Below are 14,132 nucleotides of genomic sequence, written 5' to 3' on the forward strand. Positions count from 1 at the left end.
GCTGATATCTAGGACTTTTCTGTTATTGCTATTATTAATATTTTGCAGAGACCACACTGCATCCATTCATTCTTTCATTCATTGATTCAGTCAACAAATATTGGGTCCAGACCCTGTGTTAAACATTGGTCTTAAAGTTCATACTCTTCAAAAAAAATATTTGTTTTAAATCTATCCAATAGAATAATCCCAGTTCACATGTGCTCATAGTTTGTTATCCTAGAGACAGTAATATACCATGTTGTATATGAAGAGTTGACTTTCTGCTCTTGGGATACACAGGGTCCTCATCACCCTTTGTCAAGTCCTCCTTGGAAATGTCAATCCTCAAGTGACAAAGACCTGGACAAAGAGAAAGTGCAGGTGTGCTAAATGCTGGGGCTCTCTCTACTGCCACACCTCCTCCCTTCATCTAACATTTTACGGTGCAATTTTTTATTTTCAACGGAGATCCTGATATCCATATTACACTAACTGAACTTAGGAAAACTTTTTATGGAGGCAAAAACAGAAAGTGCCCACACCCCCATTCCCTTCTATGAATTCCCTTAAGAAAGCATTTTCTCTGGCTATGGAGACCACACCTGTTTTCAATTAGCTAAGCAAAAAGTAATTAATAGTAAGTTTAAAAAGTTTGTTTTAGCCAGACCACCCCCAAAAGGAAGATAAAGTTTGAAAGAGAAGAAAAATTTAGTGAACTACACTGTCTGGGAGTCTTGAGACTAGAGAAAATAAAGAAATTCTCATGCTGGTGATCCATATGAAGATATCATAAAAATTGAAGTTGGATTTCAGAGCTATAAACTGAGGGAGAAAGAATAGAGTCTTAACAGAATAACTAAGAAAGAGATAGGCAAAAATTCGGGATCACTAATAAGGATAGCAAAAAAGAGTCTGGGAAAGTATATGACATATTAATCAAGCAAAGAGTCTAGGCAGGGTGAAAATCTTGTGGAATCGGCGATAACAGAAAATATTTTTGAAAGCATCTGAGTAGAAAGTACCCTTTTTTTCAAAAAACAATTAGAAAATTGACCAAGATACATAATAATTTTCTTTTACAAAAGATACTTTTCATACATAATACCTTCTAATTCATTTAAGTGAAATGAAATAAGTCATACCCAAACTGATGTTTCTTAAAACTTCTAAATCATCCAAGGCTGAGCAAAAAGCTGGAGATTTAGAGATGTATATTATGTTGTGGGAAAATTAGCTCCTCAAAATAGCAAAAGGAAAAATTGGCAGCTTAGCCAAACAAACCAGAAGGAATGAATAATCCTACTCAGTAGCTTAAGGACAAGAACTTGCTGGAAAATATAACTAAATGTTGAGGGAAGTTGTGTAAAGCAGCTGAATATTTTTGAAGTTGATTTTTTTTTTCCATTCTCAAAAGAAGAGCTGGCCCACTCACACTGCTGACATAGATGGAAAAAGATCATCAAATAAATAAAAATTGGAAACAACATTTTAAAAACTTTTAATAATAAAATTTCACAAATGAAAATGTGTGTTTTTTAAATATATTGCTATCCCTGGCAACCAAATGTATATCCCAGTTATGTAGGAATGAAATCAATCAGTAGGTATTTCTTGAGCACTGCTATTTTCTGTAGGAAATTTGTGCCAGATGTGCTAGAGAAGTAAGGGAGTAACTGGAGAAGTAATAAACATTTCAATAATATTGTTAGGGAAGGATGTCGCCAAGGAAACTCAGTCACTCAGAGAGGGTGGAGAACAAGGGGGGCTTACCAGTAGGTGAGACTTGAGGAAGGGGAGCGGGGGAGGTTATGCCTTGTCCAATCTCTCCTTGAGTCCAGTTGGGGTGTGTACTTTCCCCAGATCAGCAAGGCCACTTCCTCTGAGGTCCCAGCTAAGCTGGCAAGGCAGTGCCATCTCAGCTGCCCATGGCATCACTGACCCCTGGTCAGTGAAGCCCAGACTGGTGGCTCAAAGGGCCAGCCTTCCTTTCCTGACACTGCTTCCCACCCAATGCACCAAAAATATTAGGGAAGAGTGTCGCCAAGGAAACTCAGTCACTCAGAGAGTGGGGAGAACATCGGTTTATTATGCCAGCAGACCCAAGTGGAATTGTATTTCAAATACTTGGGCCCCCAACAAAAGGGGAAGTAAGCTTATATGCCGTTCTGAACAAGCAAGTAAGCAAGCATTTTGATTGGCTGTATTCAGGCTGAATTCCTCAAATCAGGGGTCTTAAGCAGTTGGTCAGCTGGGTCAGTGGCTTTGGATAAGGGGCTGCTCGCAGCTGGCCCAATCATATTACAGCTGGGCACAACAACAGGAAGTGTGGTCAAGGAGAGAGACTGTTTCCAAACAGGGTACAAGGTTTTGAGTAGGGGTCTTTTCCAGGTGGGCGAAATGGGGTTACTGTGGTTGTGAAAGAGGTCTTTTGGGTGAGGGTCTCCTTCAGCACTAGCTAAAGAGCAAACTTTGTCTCTTATCTACGCAGGGAACTGCTTGCAAGCTGCGGTTTTAGCTCTGCTAATACAGGAAAGCAAAAAAAAAAAAACAAGCTGGTAACCACAGAGCTACAGCACTCAGAAGCTGCCTTTCAGCTGTTTAACTCATGACACAACTCTAGATCTTTTTGCATGAGGGTAGACATTAGCTATCACAGTTAAATCAAAGGTAAAAACAAGGATTTAAGGAAAGGGAAGAACAAGGAATCCAGCCATTACAATACGGTAATACTTTATGAATTATATGGCAATTCTAGAATAATCTTTAAGCTAGTCCATAAACCTTACAAACCAACTAATGATATTTACAGTAGTGAAGTGGCTTATTTCCTTGCTATTTTCCTTTATCCTGATGACCATGAATAAAATACACCTTACCACCAGTCTGATTTCTTCCACCAGCCCCCATCTCCCAAACCTCAGTAGGTTTCTTACAATATCCCTTGGTCCCTACAAAATATTTGCTGTTCTCGACTGATTAATTACATCACTATACTCTGTTAACCTGATGTACTATAAATTCATTTACAGCAAAAACTACCTCTTCAATTTCTTTAAAATGTCTCCCACAACATTTAAAACAGAATTATTTCGAGCATATGCTGGATATAAATATTAATTAAATATATTGATGCATATAAGATAGGTTATTTTAAACCAAAAAAATAATAGTAATACTTTTTAAGATTTTTCAAACGTTTAAAATGTCAAAACATTTTGGAAAAACTAGAGATTAGCTAATCTACAGTTTGTTGAAATTACTATGCTAAATTAATTGATTTTTAACGTTGACAAAATCCATATATATTTTATGCAAAGCTGGAGATTTGGAGAGTGTGATTAATTTTCTCTAACTTTGCTTTTCTTGTAAACTAAACTGCTGGCTAAGGAATAGCGCTTGTTAGTAAATGGGTTAGAGTTTCAAAGTATGGCTTACACTTTGAACAATATGAATATTAAGACATTGATATTCAGCACTGTACTGCACAGATATGTGCAATCAATTATGTTTCAATTTTTAAAAATCTGGCCCTTTAAAAAAAATGTGGAATTTGAAAGGATTGCATTGTACCTGTAAGTTGATTTGTAGGGTATTATGTTTTAAACAATATTAAGTATTGCTGTCCTTGAAAATTAAATGACTCATTTTTTGATGTTTTTATAAAATTTTTTTAGTGTAAGTTTCTCACACCTTTTTGGTAAATTTGTTCCTGAATAATTCTTTCTTTTTGATGCTATCTGGAGTGGAATGGTTTTCTTAATTTAATTTTCAGATTGTTTATGACTAGTATCTAGAAGTACAACTTAAAATTTAAAAAAGAGACTTTCTTCAAAAAGTTGGAGATGGGATGGGGAGTGAGTATGTGTTGGGGGCACAGCAGAGGTCGGCAGTCATGGTAGTGGGTTACAATGAGGGGTAGCAGTTGATAGCAGTTATAAGAATATTCTTTGGATCCAGACTACCAGGGTTAAATCTTGGCTCTGTTACCTAGCAGCTGTATAACTTAGGGCAAATCACATAGACCCTTCTGTACCTCAATTTCCTCATCTGTAAAAAGGATTGCATGATATGAGCTGATGTATGTAGAATGCTTAAAACATTCTATGACATGTGGAAGGCACAATATTTGTTGATGCTTTTATTGCTGTTGGAGCAATATGGATTTTGGCTGCATAGGTGAACATATAATAACCTGAATATTTAATGTGATCATACTCAGTGACTCCCAAAAGAACTAACCTCCCTCTAGTCAGCTCTTGATATATCATATATACTAAAATGAGCACAATTTAAAAAGTGTAAACTTACATTAGTTACAGAGAGTGGATGAGTTTGTAGTAACAAAGATTTTTTAATTAGAAGGGAATTTAGGTATATTTTTGCCTAATTTCCTTATTTGATGGATGGAGAAATGGAAACCCAAGTATTAGGTGGTGTGAGCAAAGCCACACGGGAGAACTGAGAGTAGAGACAAAATCCCTTAATGCCTGCCTGCAGTTATTTCTAGGTGAGAGGCAAGACCATGCATCTGAAAGCATCCAGCTTTCTGATGCCAAACAGACAGGGTTCGAATCCAAGTCTACCATTTAATACACATATGATCTAGTCAACTTACCAAAACACTTCACCAAGGCTCAGTTTTCTCAACCATAAAATTGTGAGTAGGACAACACAACTCATCTTGAGGTTTATTAGGAAGATTAGAAATAGCACATGTAAAGCAACTAGCACAATATGTAGCCTATAATAGATACTCAATAAATGATGTGATGATGATGCTGCTGACGACAACATGCTACCTTTCTAAATGCAATACCAAATACACTTCACAGTTTCATTTGCTGTGATATTTGTAAACAGAGAACACATAAAATAAATGAACAAATGTGCCATGTGCCATTAATCTACATCTACGTCATCTATATCTATAAACCACACACACACACACACACACACACACACACACACACACACTACTGTATTATACTAAGTTGACAAGATGCCTTACTCCTTCCTTGAACACTAGCTAAAATATCCAGCTTTCCTAACACAGCACTAAACTGATGGTATTTGCCCTTCTGGAGGAAGGAATAGCCTAAAATTTTAACTATAATGCTAATATTGATACTTTTCTTTCCATGTGACATTATTACCAACAACTACCAAAATATGCACAATGTTATTTCAATAAGCTACTAAAATTGATAGCTTTTTCCCTTTGTCATTTTGAATAATAGCCCTTAACTTGTCACTTTTTGCATTTCGAAGACTAATTTAAAGTTTCAGCTTAACTCTCTCTGACATAATTTATCATTACCCCCTCTACCTCTGCTTTACAGAATATCTGTCCTCTCCACTACCTTCACATCTCTGAAGGGAGCAAGCACAGATCCCCAATATACTGATGCTTAACAGGTGTTCCATATCCATAAATATAAGGTTCCCAGCATACAATTGAATACAGAGATTGGTGTTTCAGCAGACAGGTCTAAGGTAGCAGTAAAAATTTCAAGGGTAAGTTCACATTACTATGCACATGCTTGAATTTTTCTAAAACCAATATTCAGATCATATTTCTATTTACTATATAGTCACTCACAAGATTAATAGCTTGTCTCTCCCACTACACTGAAGTTCCTAGGTTTGGTCTTTGAATCCTTGGTGCCTTGCATGGTGACTGATGCATAACAGTTGCCTGGTAAATGCTTGTTAACTGGCTAGCTGAAATTTGCTCTCATGTATTAGCATGCCATGTCTCTGACAAAAATAACATGACATAAAATAACAATACTAACAAACAAAAAACATGGCTGGAGATGAAACATAATTCTAGTATTCCCGACACTTAAATCATACAGTTTAGTAACTGTGCAATTAAACAATCACTCATTGCATAAAGAGCATTGCTAACTATAGAACATTCTATACTTAAAAGGTATGCATTTGGAGATGCACTTATTCATATAAGATTTAAAGACTGTCATTAAACTTCTGTCACAAATATACCTAAATGTCAAATGAACTGACAGTAATGCTTCATGTCTTTTTTCAACTGCCAAGGAAAGAGATTTTAAACCAAGTTAAGAAATGGAAGAAATAAGGACAAATGAAAAACTAAGGCATTTTTGCATGTTAGCTTAAACTATTTAAAGAACAGCATTTCTAAGAGTTTTGAAAATGATTGAAGTAAAAATCTGAAATTGATCTAGTTTGTACATCCTTTAGGAATGGAATGGTGCTTGTGTATTATCAACAACTGGGAAATCACTGAATTTAATATTGGTGTCACTCACAGTCACTGATATCTGTGTAAGTGATATGACTAAAATGATCAAAGAACAATAAACTATTCTTTCCTCACAATGCACAGCTGCATATGTAGACTTGCCGAGGCCTTTTGTTTTGCTTTGTTTTTTCAAAGTGTCCTTCTCAGTTCTTTTTTGTGCCCATTAGCTAAATTCAATCGCTACAGGTGTGTCACAGAATGCTAAAAATGAGTATCTGCCACCCTAAGTGCTTACAGTGACCCTGCTGTAACTCACTACTTAACAACTGCCTGGTGTTTACAGTGATTTTTAGGAAGAAAATAAATTTTATTTTTTCCAAAAAAGACACAGGTTTTTGAAAATTGGTGGTAAATATATTGATTTTTTAGAGGTACCACATTTCCTATTGTCTGATTCCTATAGCTGGTTTATAATCAATCAATAGATAGCTGTAATTGTTAAGCACTATTCTATGTTCTGTTTGGGAAAATAAAATGAAGCTATAATGCATTTTATTAATGAGCTCACCATCTAGCTAGGTAAATATGGCAATCACACATGAAAAAATTTAAGCAAAATACCACAGGATATTATAAAGTGATAAATGAGGTCATGCATACTTTAAATATTGAAGATGCTTAAAGAAATAAAAGACAGTGATAATCACTATTTATTGGGTACTGAGGCCTGAACTACGTACTTTACATACATGCAGGATGTAATTTAATTCTTACTATAGAGCTTTCCAGTAGGTTCTATTATTACTCCCACTTTATAGATGTGGATCCTTGAAAATATGTCCTTGAGATCCTGGAGCTCAGTCAGAATGAGCCCCATATGGGAAGTAAGATTAGAGTTTGACTTTGAAGAATGGATAATTTAAAAAGGAGATTCTCATGAGGGCACTTGAATTACTGAATCCAAGGTGTATCTTGAATTATTTATATATTCTTTTTTTATAAATCATCTTTTTCTTAAAGACACTAAGCAGAGCAATTAGCTCTTTAATTTTGCAAATAGCCTTGTAAGAATCCATGAATACTTTAAAATTGAAAAGTCCATGAAGAATAGTTATGGTGAAATGGAAACAAAGAGAAAAAGAAATTAGACAGATGGGAAGTGAATGCATGCAGTGGAGAAGTATGCACTTGCAGTTTGAAAAAAGAAAGATGTCATTATTGTGGGAAAGGAGAAAATGGCTTGCTATGGAAATCTCCGCCTATCCCCTTCTTCATTAAACATGCTTCATTCCTCTGTCCTGTCCTGGTGATCGATGTCACCACCATCCATCTCATCCTCCATTTCTCTCACCCAACATAGCTAATCATTCATTAAGGTTTGAAGGTTAAAGGGAAGGGTTTTGCTGTCTCTGCCCTGCCACTTACTAGATAGGTACCTTGGGCAGATTACTTGGTCCTTAATAATAATTTCCTCATTGGTAAAACATGGATAAAAATAGAACATATTTTATAAATTGCTAGAATTAGCTTATAGATAAAATGTTTGTAAAAGCTCTTACTACTGGCACATAAAAGGCATTTGAATATTATGCTACTGTAATTTATTTAAAGAAATATGAACAAAAATACTCTGTATTGGACTGATCATTATTTATATATATCAATATCTATATCTATACACACATGTACTGTATGTACATGTATAAATACATATACAGACACATTCTAATGTCTATTCTTTATAGATTTATCATAAATTAAATTTATTAAGAGAACGAGCTCTGCACTCAGGCACAGCTGACAATTTCAATATTAAGTTTACCATTTTCTGGCCATGTTACCTTGAATATATCACCTAACAACTGCCAGCCTCAGATTCTTCATCTAGTTATTGTGAGCTTGAAATTAAGTAACACATGTAAGGCACATCACATAATACCTGACACAAAATAAGAGCTCAATAATGTTAGCCACTGTCATTATGTCAATGGATTTTTTTCATAAGATACAGTATACATACATTAATGCATACTGTGTGGCTGAACAAGAACTAAAGAATATATCTTCAAGTGATTTTTTAAAAATATTATTTTATTAAGAAAGCTTCCATTTTTTAATTCTATAGTTATTTACTTTTCAAACCATTCTATTCATCTAAACACGGGCATCAGTACTTGTTAGGCACTCTAACAGCTAATAGGAAATGGAAGGATAGAATCACAGGAATGAAGCTCAACTCAAATATTTAAGGCAGAATCAAGGTAATGATGAGCAGAAGCAGCTGCTTTGCCTCCTCAGATGCCTGAAGACATACTCAAACTATGCATAGCTGCTCTTAAATTCTGCCAGTTGGCCTTTTCTCCTTGCTTCATGAATATTCCATAAACCATAATCTTTCTAATTCCCAAAGAATAGAAACGGTCACCACAAGCCTTTGCCAGGCCATTAACAGTCCATAGATCATGTATGGTGACAATGAATCAAGCTACTAGTGAGCATACCCAAAGGACTATTGAACTGCCAATGTGTAAACTCTGAAGGCAATTTCAAATGAGAGGTTCAAACGCACTTTAACGAAAGGTAGCATCATTTAAATAAGTAAATGGCTGTACAAGTTAGAACACATATTTGAATAGGCAAATTCCATCTGTCTGATTAGAAGCTCTACTGAAACTCCAAACCTTATAAGATTCTTAGAATATTTCCTTCTAGTAATATGTCGTAAAATTTTGCTAACATACTTTCTCCTTCTTGATTTCTTTTTTCGTATTTATCTATCCTTTTTTTATCCTCTCTCTCTTTCCCTTACTATTAATGTGTTCTCAACCTTCAAAGTTGAACTTGATATTGAAGCCCTTCAATGACAACTGATACTCCAAATCTAGCTGCACTCTAGCAGGGATTTGGAATCCAATGGCTGGGTGGGCCAATCCATTAATCACTGTCTTTAGAACACAGATATTCTTCAAGTAAACTGCTGTGGAGATAAAAGTTATTACACCCACATAGTCATATATTGTGTAGGACATGAAGCATATGATGCATATTTTGACTACACTTATTTTAAAGCCCTTCCCAATGCTTAAATTGCGTGATTGTGTGCCCTTCACAAATTCCATCTTGACCTTGGATATGCCAAGTGCACACAGCAAGTGAACCGTGCTGTAAAGAGCAGTTACTGAATCAGAATGGACTTAACCAATCAGATAAACTCAACCAAGCATTTACTGGCAATGGCAATTGCTGTAGTCAAGAGATATGTTTCAGGGAGAAAATGGAAGATTATTGGTTCTTTGGAAATTCTGCAGAATAGCTTTGCTCTGATTGTTATTTAAAAAAGTATTATATGAGATAATATAAAAGTATTATATGAGAAAAGCAAAAAGTTTATTTATAATTAAATACATAGACTGATATGGAAATAGAGCATTATGAATGTTTACATGTTGAATATCATAGCATCAAAATGTATAAAACAAAAACTTAAAATGAAAACAAATTGCACAATCTCATAATATTAGTAACAGAATTTTTCATGACTTTCCTGGTATTTGAAAAATCAAGAAGACTAGAGGTGACTTATTAAAAGGGTGAAATAATGTCCTTAATAAAGTTAATTTAATAACTAAAAATAATTCCTTTCAAACTGCCATCAAACATTTATAAGCTTTTAGTGTAACTTAGGGCATAATGAAAATATCTGTAACATTCAAATCTGTGTAGGTACTATGTCTAAATATATGCAATACAACTAAAAATTAGCAATGGGGTTAAACAACAACAACAAAAAATCCCACTTGGAATTTCTAATGTTATCTTCAAATAATTCTTAGTTCATAAAGAAAAGCAGAAGCAACATAATTATAGCATATTTAGCAAAAAATTATGATAATATCATATATCAAAACTTATGAATTATGGTTAAAGCTATATGAAAAGGAAATCTCATAATAAAGGAAACTTTATTATTAAATATGAAACTGAAAATAAATTAATAAGAAGTAAATTCAAGAAGCTAGAAAAAAGTAACAAAATTAACCTACAGAAAGATGGAATTAAAATAAAATCATGAATCAATCATTATAAAACAGAAACAGTCAAAAAAATACATAAATCCAAGGTTGGATTTTTTGAAAGAAGCCACAAAATAGAATTCGTCTATCGAGGCTTCAAACCAATAAAGCAAAGCAAAATAAAATAACAATAAAAGGCAGAGTTTAAGTTTACCTATGCAGAATGGGAAAGAGAGTAAAACTGCACACTCAATGAGTATTTTTTCACTAAAAATAGTATGCAAAATGCATCCTGATAGTTTTGAAAATCACAATAGAATGGATTCATTTAGAGGAAAATATAAGCTATCTAAACTTACTTAGTGGCAAGGCATTTGTTTTCCTACCTATTCACATGCCTTTCTTTTTTTTTTTTTTTTTTTTTTTTTTGTCTTTTTCGTGACCGGCACTCAGCCACGGAGTGCAGTGGCCAGTCCCATATAGGATCCGAACCCGCGGCGGGAGCGTCACCGCGCTCCCAGCGCTGCACTCTACTGAGTGCGCCACGGGCTCGGCCCCACATGCCTTTCTTAGAGACCAGCTCCCAGAGCCTTGCAGGAGCAGAGCTACAAGCTGCAGGACCCTGACCACTTAACGCCTGCCAGGTGGAGACCTAATCTAACTTGTTCAAGTGTCATCTTCTCTCTGAGAACAGAATCACATTCTTCTCACCCTGCTCTAGCACTTCCTGCCCACCTTTAGTGCTTTAGCTCGGTCAGAGCACTATCACCATCTAACACATGACCTGTTTTATTATTTGTAGTTTTTAAAAATTGTCTGCCTCCCGTCCCTCGCCCGACACAAACAAACATAAGCTCCACATAGCAGGATACTTGCTGGGGTTTTGTTGGGGTTTTATCCCCAGAATTTAAAAAGATCCTGGCACATAGTTGGCATTAAATACATATTTACTGAATGAGCAAATGAATGAAGGAACTGAGCTGTCACCTGTAGACAATACAGCTGATGATTTCTACACACTTTGATTTGAGTACATGTAGAAAAAAGGAGTTGTAGACTACCATTTGTGGCAACTATGATAGGCTGTGTGTAAGTGACCACGGACATTTGTCTGCTGACTCAAGCAACAAGCTGAGTAGAGTGACAGTGAGAGCTAGAGTGAGAGAGAGAGAGAGAGAGAACAGAGTAGCAGAGGAAGAGGAAAAGGAAGAGGAGAAAAGAGAGTAAACGAGTAAGAGAGAGAGAGGTTGCCTATTTGTTTTGCTGCTTTCCTATTTTCATGAAGGTCTTGCTATTTTTGTACAATTGTACTTCATGAGGAAAAAGGCACTTTAAATTTTTTTTTTTTACACATCACAGTTACTGATATGCTAAATATGCATTACAGTAGTTCTTATTAGGCTTTCCACATCCTCTTAGATCTGTCTCTTTCAGGAAAGAATTCTCAATCTTAGACGTACATCAACTACAACTATGGGTCTTCTTACTTACTGGTTTTGTTTTCTTGTTTAATACAAGGATACAGGCCCCACCCAGCCCCATGGGGTATTTCTAACATGGGGCCATGTTAAGAACCACTGCTGCACATTGTTCAATGAACTCAACTAAAATGCCTTTCCAACCCACTCAAAGACGTCACGGGTTCCTCTTAATAGTATACATGAGATTTGTCCCCTTTCTGTCAAAAACTTTGAATTCCTAAAGAAAGTTTGAAACAGATACATCTGGCTCATTGAGAGCTGCTTTATTTTTAAGCTATCAATCCCATTTTAAAGTTTAAATTCATAAGTATCCTTTTACATTTTTCTAAATTTTTAAATAACTTGCAAATGGTCATTGGGATTTTCAAGTTCTCATTTTTTCCCTGGGGCAACACAAATTGGACCAAGAAGGTTAAAGCTTAAACTGAAGGAGATTAAGCCAAATACCTGCAGAGGTGCTTCAGGATGCTTTTCTCTCAGCACTGGAGCAGCTGGAATTTCCTGAAGGGGTTTTGATGTCTTCCTTTTGGCTTTTTCCATTTGAATATTAGTGAAATAGTTGACAGCAGCAAACTCAATAAGGGCCGAAAATACAAAAGCAAAGCAGACAGCTATGAACCAATCCATGGCAGTAGCATAGGACACTTTGGGCAAAGAATGCCGTGCACTGATGCTTAGTGTGGTCATGGTGAGGACTGTGGTTATTCCTTCAAAGCAAAAGAGCAAAGAGACAAAACACCTTACCATTAATTCCTACGCAAAACAAACAAAAAGCCCCAGGAGATTAGGTGGGATGGGGTTGACAAAGCTTACAATAATTAAAAAAAAAAACCATATTTGATGGAGGATTCAAATCCTAGTGACTTAGTGAAATTATAATAGGCTATGGAGTGAGACACACTGGTTCAAATCCCAGTATTTCTAATCATTGGCTCAATGTGACTTGGATTAAGTTTGAGAAATTCATTAGGCTTAATTTGGTACCTACCTACTGGGTTTTCTATAAAGATTAAAAGTATATAAGACATATATATATGTATGTACGTATATAGCAGATAGTATATATCATATAGTGTATAGCGGGTTGATATTAGAACCTGAGCCAACATAACTGAGGAACTCAACACACAAACCTAGTAAGAAGAGTGATTCATGAAAGCAGTGATTCTCAGCTAGGAATGGGAAGTTGGGAGCACTCTCCTCCTAAACTGGAGCAGCAAAGTTACTGGGGAAAGTGTGGCCCACTGCTATTCAGAATCACTGCCAGAAAAAAGCACAAATTATCAATAAGTCTTTCCTATCTTTAACTGGTTATTATCTATTGAAATAAAACAATAATTTTTCTAGTCATGAAGGAGCCTAATTTATATAAAAGTATATTTCTAGAGAAATTTGGCCTTAAAAATACTGTATGTCTGCCACCCATCAGTTCACAGCTGGCAGGAAAATATCTGCAAAAAGAACAGAGGTACTTGTTTTCTATCAACAGGCTTCTGAAGCACCACCTCCAGGAAAGCTTTCTCCTCAGCCTGGAAAAAAAGTCAGTCACCATTCTCAGTAGAAAAATTCCACTTGCCACTGGAGCTATAGAGCAATGCGTTATTTAAGGATGCTAATATGTGTACAGTTCTCCCTTTCTGCATCTATGTCTATCGGTCTAATCCATATGATCTCATTGAGCCTGGAAATCCCTGTGGGGATTTACTACCTCCATTTGAACTTATTCTATATAATGCCTAGACAGCTCCTGAAGTTGACACGCCCACATCTTTGGGAATGATGATGATGATGGTGATGACGATAATGATGAAGGCATCTAAACTGTTTATTCCAATTCATGCCAATCCCCAGCTGAAAGGCAAATAATACATGTTCAGCTATAGAGATAGTGAGGCCAATGCAACCATAAAGAAATAGTAATGTTTTGATTTCAGAAAAATAACATTGTCTCCTCAACTCAGCATTTAGTTGTATTCTGCCTAGTACTGTTCCCTAACTGTCCCTCGAATATAAACCTTGTATCCACAACTCGACTGAGCATAGCTTCGAGGGCAAACATGTCTCATACTTCTTCAGGTTTACCATAATATTTCACATAGTGCCAGACACATGATAAATGCACAGGAAATGAAAACTCATTTTTCTACTTCCTCACCTATTCATTTTCTCTGAATTCCACTCCTCTTCTCAATCTTCAATACCAGAACATGAAAAATTGGAGCAACTGTGTAGCAGATAAGCTATAGATCTTTGAAAAACATTCCATAAACTATGTAGAGACATTTGAGGATTTGGTTGTCTTTCCTTTTTAAAAAATTTTATGGTATTTTTAGAATTTTATTAGTTTAAATAGATTTTAAAATGAGTTTGTTTGGTCAAAGGCATAGTGTTTATCTATCTATGGAAAGTGCAATATTATGAATTTATTGG

At 35.6% G+C, this 14,132-nt stretch overlaps 1 protein-coding gene across 1 annotated transcript in view; it reads right to left on the reverse strand.

The window, feature by feature from the left end:
* The window catches only part of GABRA4 (gamma-aminobutyric acid type A receptor subunit alpha4), a 62,504-nt gene that overhangs the window by 21,198 nt on the left and 27,174 nt on the right, over positions 1 to 14,132 (reverse strand). The window contains exon 8 of the mRNA XM_063107616.1: positions 12,150 to 12,409. Within this exon, the coding sequence (XP_062963686.1) occupies positions 12,150 to 12,409 (260 nt within the window). The remainder of the gene's footprint in view (positions 1 to 12,149; positions 12,410 to 14,132) is intronic.

The sequence above is a fragment of the Cynocephalus volans genome, chromosome 9 (assembly GCF_027409185.1).
Source record: "Cynocephalus volans isolate mCynVol1 chromosome 9, mCynVol1.pri, whole genome shotgun sequence".
NCBI classification, from domain to species: Eukaryota; Metazoa; Chordata; class Mammalia; order Dermoptera; family Cynocephalidae; genus Cynocephalus; species Cynocephalus volans.